Genomic DNA, 7660 nt, shown 5'->3' on the forward strand with positions numbered 1-7660 from the left:
AACATTGTGCCTATTAATTTATATTCAAAACTTTTTGCTTTTTTTAGGAGGAGAATGAGAAAAAGAGTCAGAAAGAACTCTCAGACTCTGAGATGTCTTCATCCGAAAAGTATGTTTTTAAGAGATCTTTTGGTTGCACCTTTTGAATATGTTTAGTTTGTATGTATTTATTTATTTTACCCCATGCTTTTCTTGCTAGTGTTGCCAGAAGAAGGAAAGGTCCTTTCAAGCAAATTAAGTTTGGGACAAATATTGACGTTTCAGATGAGAAAAAGTAAGTGGACACGTTTACAATGAATCTTATCAAATGGATAAAATACTTGAGGAATATGTTGCATGTTACTTGTGTTCTCCCCCTGCAGGTGGAAGCTGCAGCTACAGGAGCTGAGTAAGCTGCCTGCATTTGCCAGGGTGGTGTCTGCAGGCAACCTGCTTAGCCATGTTGGCCACACGATCCTGGGCATGAACACAGTTCAACTTTTTATGAAGGTCCCTGGAAGTAGAACCCCTGGTCAGTAGCATCCAGCTTGTGTAGATTTGCATGATGAGCGCCATCACACTCTAAATTAATTAATATATGTATCATTCTTACATTTAAACATTTTTGTGCCCTATATACAAAATATGGTTTTTAGTTAGTTTGTTAGTAGTTAATCACTTTTTTTTTTTTTTTGAGTATGTTATTGTAAATGAGATTTTATTGCTTATTTTGTGCATTTGTAGGAGTGTGTTCTCTCTAGATTAGCCAAGCAAGGGCATTTGACTGTAATAGCGTGTACACGTGTTTACTTTGACCAATGTGTTCAGTGGTATACATTGACATACACATTTTTGCTCTGCTGAGTTTTTTAAATGCTCAAATTGGTTGTTGTATTTAATACTATATGGATATTAAGCCTTACACAATACTAAAGGTACCTTCCATCTATCTCCAGGCCATCAAGAAAACAACAACTTCTGCTCAGTGAACATCAACATTGGGCCAGGGGACTGCGAGTGGTTTGCTGTGCCTGAGCCATACTGGGGCATCATGAGTGAATTCTGTGAAAAGAACAACATCAATTTCCTGATGGGTTCATGGTGGCCTAATTTGGAGGACTTGTATGAGGCCAATGTGCCAGTGTACCGGTTTATTCAGAGGCCAGGAGACTTGGTATGGCTCAACACAGGCACAGTGCATTGGGTGCAGGCCATTGGCTGGTGCAATAACATCTCCTGGAATGTGGGCCCACTGACAGGTACATTCTTTGGATGCATACTTGTGGGTTATAGGTAGTACACAAAGTTTGTGGCTTTATTTTAAAATCATGTGTAAGAAGACAATGTCCACAATGTTAACAATGTCCACAATAAGCACTAACTAGAAAGTAACTGATTTTTTTCCTGCATTCATTGCCCATTTTTCAATGTACAGGACTCAAATAATACCTGCTCTATGCTGGTTTTGTAAATTGGATCCAGAGCAGGTTTTTCCAATGGGAAGGTAGTCATGTAGTATGTCAAAGTAATAAAAGGGTGTCCTGCTATTTTTGACTTACCCTGTTCTACTAATAATAATACTAGCCAACACTTTCTTCAGGATTCAACTTGGATATTGAAAGATATGATTATAAATGCTACTATTTCTGGTTTCCTAATGAAATATAAATGCTGTGTAAGCATCTAACTCATTTGCATAGCATAGTATGTAGTATTTTTCTGTGACTCCAGTGCAGTCACGTTATCTGCTAGTTTCTTCATCCTTACAGTCACAAGAAGAGAGCTCAATCTATTTTATTTATTTATTTTTCCCCCTTGCCCCCTCATGGAAATTATTCTTCACAGCACATCAGTACAAATTGGCTGTGGAACGCTACGAGTGGAACAAACTCCAGAGCGTCAAGTCAGCTGTTCCCATGGTGCACCTGTCCTGGAACATGGCTAGGAACATTAAAGTTTCGGATCATAAGCTTTTTGAGATGATCAAGTGAGTTTATTGTTACAGACATGCTTTTTTGCCTTTCTCTTTCTGCTCTCTCCTAGTCTTGACAAATGTACAGTTAGTCTGTATAGCCTGGGAGAGATGCATTACTACCCATTAATTTTGTAGCTTTCCAAATGTATGGAATTCAAATATTGTTTTCATTGTTTTCTGCTGTCCTCTCACTATGTGTCTAGAATATGTTCCAGTGAAGCGTGTATAGGAAATAGATTTTTGAGGACTTTGTTCTAAATGCACCCTTTACTCTTTCTCTTTCTGAAAATCATTGGGGTAAATGACAACAATAAATGCCTTTTTAATCATTACCGAAAGCATGTTGGATATTTTGACTGGTTGCTTTTGTTCTAGGCATGGGCTATTCATCTATAGCACAAATTTCCCATCCTTGTTGGTTAGTCTGCTGCAACTGTGCTTCTGTTTGTCTGTGGCTATTGTGTTGTGCAGGTTCTGCTTGTTGCGGACGCTGAAACAGTGTCAGACAGTGAAGGAGGCTCTGGTGGCAGCAGGAAAGGAGACCATTTGGCATGGACGTAGCAGGGATGAACCTGCACGGTACTGCGCCATCTGCGAGGTGGGTCACTTTATTTACAGATTTTGCTTTGGATCCGTGTTGAAGCCATAATTAAATAATTAATTAAACAATTTTTTTTGTAGGTGGAAGTCTTCAATCTTTTGTTTGTCACAAGTGAGAGCTACGCCCGGAAAACATTTGTGGTTCATTGTCAGGACTGTGCACGCAAGGGCAGCAGTGACTTGGATGGCTTTGTGGTGCTTGAGCAGTACAGGATGGAGGATCTCATGCAGGTCTATGACCAGTTCTCATTAGTAAGTTCTGTTCATATTGTTTGTGTCATATCTATGATTTGCTTAGTTTCTGTCTTAAAAATGTGAAGATCCCCGAGTTGTTTCCATTAAGTGAAAATACGTACACATACCCTCTCAGATTTCTTTTCATTGTCAGAATTACCAAGCTGCGCTCTACAGTATGAGGCGATGCCTATTTGAATTGTCTGCTTTAAATCGCCTACTTGAGCTGTTGGGCTGTGTGAACCTCGTATCTGTGAGCACAGTCACGTGAAGGGTTTTTTGTACTGTGCTGTTCAGCTCAGCACGACCCAACAGTGTACAACAACAACACGTGTTTCTGAGAGAACAAATTTCAGCGGCTGGTGCTGGAGGAACAGAAAAGTTTTTTTTTTTAAAAATAATAAAATAAATAAGAAAAATAAGACATTTGACACACCATATACCGTCCACATTTTTAAATACCGTGGTATACAGTTATACCGACCAACCCTAGTGAGACCCAACTATTATTTCCCAGCTTCATATTCAAAAAATTTTCTGTTTCTTAAAGGATGCAGCCATTATTTCTGGTGTTTTCACCATTTAGGTCAAAATGGGAAAATTCAAATAGCAATGGAATTAGCAGCTTCTTAAGGAACCTAATGTAAATCTTTAGAGATGTGTTCTAACTGAATGCTTCAGGGACTTAACGGGACGTCTCCTTTTAGCGCACTTAAATAAGGAATCCAAAGGTGAAACCGTTTTTGTATTGACACAAAAACAGACAGCGCTGGAATATTATTTTTCCTGATTAAAAATATTTCTAAAACTTGGTCACAATATCAACAAGTCCAGATATAACAGTGTCTAGATTGGTTTAGGTAACAATGCCCCTGAGTAGGTTTGGTCACCCCCAACGTTCACTGCTGACAGTCACATTAACAAGACTCAAACTTTGTAACATGGTAGGACAACGGTATCAAATTGTGATGCATAAAATGCCAAAGTTATGAGACTATTCAATTTCCCACTCATTTGCACACTGTGGCCTCAAAATTCAGTATTCTCATTGCATTTTCCAAACTAGTACTGCATTTTTAATGTGCAGTGCTTCAGTGTAAATCAGTCTTAAAATTAAATGCATTGTGAAAATATAAAAGTAATCCAAGCCAAGATTTAAATAAATTTACCCACCCATGCATTTTGTCTCAAAATGAAAATTCAGTAAATCTCCATTTATAAAACTTAAAAATATTTAATGAATATGAAACGGTTAAACAGCGCCACCTCTCTTTGAAATATAGCTTAAATGCCACTGCATTTTCTGCTTCAAAATGGAAATGAAAATATATTCCAGATTTCATTTTCATAGTCTTCATCACCTGTCAATCATCTGATCAGCATGAGGCTTCAGGGGAAAAAGACACAACATGAGATAGAGCTATAAATCCACTTGTAGGTGTAGGGAAGCATTTTGTGCTTTTTTCACACTGAGAGCAGGGCTGAAGGTTTTAGAACAGTGATGGGAAGTTTGATGCATTTTACTTAACCAGTTGTTTTATTATTTTTTTTTTTAACGACTGATTAAACAGATTAATTTTGCTCTTGGGTGAAACAACCCCGCAGCATCCAACTGTACTGATTCTTAAAACTTTAATTGATGCGGTTAAAATATGGCTTCACATTTAGTCAAATGACTTGTTTATTTTTCTGCTACAGAAAGTTTTGATTGAAGTGGACTGTTTGTCTTGTTCATCTGATTCAGTTTAAAATATGTTTTTGTTTATGTTAACACTAGAAAGAGGCCCAACCCTCTGGGTGTTTTTTGAAATTTGTATTTGGTGACAATGAGGTGAAAGTGGGATTATTAATATCAGGCGTTGTGTTAATTAGCCTTATGCTAAACACTGAAAGCTTAGTGAGTTGTGCCTCTGAAAGTCGCCATGTCTAGGCCCCATGTATAGTTCCTCCTGCAATGCCAGATGCGTACAGACCTGCTGACCACAGGACCCCAGCTTTGGCTGCAGAAAGCAATTGGAGGAGGACCAGTGGGTCGAGTGTGTAGTGAACAACATCATCACCATCAGCGAACTCCACAGCCAGAGCCGGGGTCCAGTTGTCGATGAGGCTCATTGAATTTCTTTCCTCCTCGATATTACTCTGACCTGTTTGTCCACGTCCCCATCAGCGAGAGGTGTAGAGAGAGCTGTTTCAGAGCCAGGAAAAAAAAAGACTGATATAAGGAATGCGTCAGAAATGTATTTATTGCTATTTCATTTTCAATATTGAGAATTAAACTATTCCATGTGGTCACTCTGAGATTGTGGAGCGTGTAAACAATGCTTTGTGGGTTTGGTCAGAAAAATTGTCCTCTTCATTGTAAGAAGTTTCTACTTTTTTGTTTGTTTTACAGGCTCCTCCTCTGCATTCATCTTCATCTTGACATTAAGACTCTGTAGATGTGGACAATATCGCATTACAGGAACATTATACAAAACGGACCATTTCTGATATTCAGGAAAGTCGAGGCAGTCTGGTGCATGGCTGGTGACCATGGCGACCGCCCAAGGCTGCCAGCTGAAGCGGCTGTGTGTGTCTATGCAACCTGTTGATAAACTGCAGTGCGTCGTGTCGGCCTACAGGGGGCGGTAGTGGATGCACTTCCTCTTCCCAGTCCTCTCCCTTCTATACGGCTCGGCTCTGCTTCTCTACAGATATTAAATCAAAACACAGGGGAGAAATTATGGGAAAAATGTTTTGTACATATTGTCTGTCACAACTGGCATCGTCACTTAAAAGACTACTGACTTGAGACATTCTCTCCTCCTTCTCCCTTTTTTCTTTTTCTTTTCCCCCCCTTTCCTTTTTTTGTATTTTGTTAATGGGCTGATACATGTTCCTTTTTCCTTGTGTCTCAAAGGTCGTCCCTTACATGAGGGAGCACTAGCCTAGCTGGTCTTTTTGTATGGTAGATAGCAATTTTACGACTTCTTTGGATGGCAAATGTACAAAAATATGACAAAAATGGACAAAAAAAACTTTGTAATGTGAAGATTTAGGTGAATATAATTTTTTACTGCTTTTAAGTTTTGTCTCGTTATTTTGAAACCATGATGTTCAATACTTTTGTTTCTTATGTAAGAAAAAGGAAAAAAATTTGAGGAAGAAAAAAAAAATAACAGCCAAGTCACAAAGAAAAATGGATTGCACATAGACTAAGGAATAAAGTTTAAATTGTGATCTCCCCCCTCCCCCTTTGGTTGTTTCTAATCTTGATGTACATTTACACTATTTATAAATACATATTTATTGCTTGAAGATATTTGTTGATGGAATGCTGTTATTTTTCCCAGAGTACCTGCCATTAAATTTGAAGGAGTTTTGTCATTTAAACTTTACTCCTGCATTTTCTATATAGAAATAAAACTGCTTAGCAAGCATTGTACAGAAACCATTAAATTGTTTTATTGTTTGAAGAATGTTTTACGAGTTATTAAAACAAGTTCACAACATGTCCACGCACATTTTGTTTGAGTGAAATGCAGTGTGAAATGGTTGTTTTGCCTTTGAATTTACTGATATTTTCATGATGTAATTTTTTTTTGAAATTGTGAATTTCTAGAACAACACATGAGGAAATGACCATTTATTTATTTTTAAAGCTATGCTTTTTTTGAAGGGTCACTGCCTGTTACTTGAAGTGAAGTGAAGATTGTTTCAGTGGCTTACTTGGTGTTATGGTATAATGCAAACTAGGGCTGGAAAACAAATATTATATAATGCAATATAACATTTTATACACATTTTTAAATATATATTATTCATTGATTGGTGCTCATTACAGTGTGCTACAATCAGGTCACTGCACTCAATTTTAAAGTTAGTTTTAAAAATACAAATCTAAGAGGTTTGTGTTTTATTGTGATGTCATGTTGCTTTCAGTCCTTGGCAGATTTTCTGTGACTTTTTTATTTTTCATATCGATATCGGCGTTATATCGTAATGACCAAAATTTAGAAATATATAGTGATATCAATTTTGCCCACAGTCCAGTGCTAATGCAAACATTTAAGCTGTTAAATATGTCCTGGTCCATACCTTAGCCACTAATTGAACTAATTGTGTGATTTTTATTTCATCATGTTTCCAAAGTGCTCTTTTCCCTCTTTCTAGAGCTATGTTCACACCCAGTCTTACTGAACTGAAATAATGAGGCTGATATGGAGTGTGCATTAATATGAGATGAATCATCGTTGGTAAGTTTCACTGGAAGTTTTGAATTAGAGTTACACTGGTGCTGTACATAAGTCTCCTTTGTGCTGTTCACTTTAACATCTTAAAAGAACATTGAGAAAATAACCTGTTCTAGTTTCTTAATTAAATGATGTTTATGTTCCCATATTTTTACTGCAGCAGCAAGCTGTCTTTTTGGGCACCCGGTAAGAACTGCAATTAGTGGTATTTAACATGAGAACTTACATACTGCCAACAAAACAGCAGAAATTCTGATTATGTAACATGCTATGTCTTTACTTTTCTGGTTTATAAAGGAGGCAGGGGTTGGAAGCACTCAAAGAAACAGATACATGCTGGGCTTGGGATTGCTCATTTATAAGATCGGGCAAATGCTCTTATCCAGGACTGCCTTTTAATTCAAAGTATTTCAAACATAGACTAATGCAATATCCAGGACACTTCTCCAGGCAGGGAATCAAACCCCAGCTTATTGTCCTATATGCTATAACAGTGGTTCTCAATTCTGGTCCTTAGTACCACTGACCCAGAATGCTGTAATAGTCTCCCTGCTCTAAAACTCACAGTTCAACTCAGGATGGGGTTGGTAAGTAGTTCATGAGTTGCCTCAGCTGTGTTTGAAGCAAGGGATTCTTTAAA

At 37.7% G+C, this 7660-nt stretch overlaps 1 protein-coding gene across 2 annotated transcripts in view; it reads left to right on the plus strand.

Moving 5' to 3' along the window:
* kdm6al (lysine (K)-specific demethylase 6A, like) overlaps window positions 1-6315 on the plus strand; it is a 44045-nt gene extending 37730 nt beyond the window's left edge. The window contains exons 22-29 of one of the 2 annotated variants that reach the window (XM_066664593.1): window positions 48-109; window positions 200-274; window positions 363-511; window positions 936-1238; window positions 1825-1966; window positions 2426-2552; window positions 2636-2806; window positions 5181-6315. In XM_066664593.1, coding sequence (XP_066520690.1) covers window positions 48-109; window positions 200-274; window positions 363-511; window positions 936-1238; window positions 1825-1966; window positions 2426-2552; window positions 2636-2806; window positions 5181-5210 — 1059 coding nt within the window. In that variant the 3' untranslated portion in view covers window positions 5211-6315. The remainder of the gene's footprint in view (window positions 1-47; window positions 110-199; window positions 275-362; window positions 512-935; window positions 1239-1824; window positions 1967-2425; window positions 2553-2635; window positions 2807-5180) is intronic. The other variant, XM_066664594.1, reaches the window with a different exon arrangement.
* The last annotated feature ends 1345 nt before the right edge of the window (window positions 6316-7660 follow it).

The sequence above is a fragment of the Hoplias malabaricus genome, chromosome 3 (assembly GCF_029633855.1).
Source record: "Hoplias malabaricus isolate fHopMal1 chromosome 3, fHopMal1.hap1, whole genome shotgun sequence".
NCBI lineage: Eukaryota > Metazoa > Chordata > Actinopteri > Characiformes > Erythrinidae > Hoplias > Hoplias malabaricus.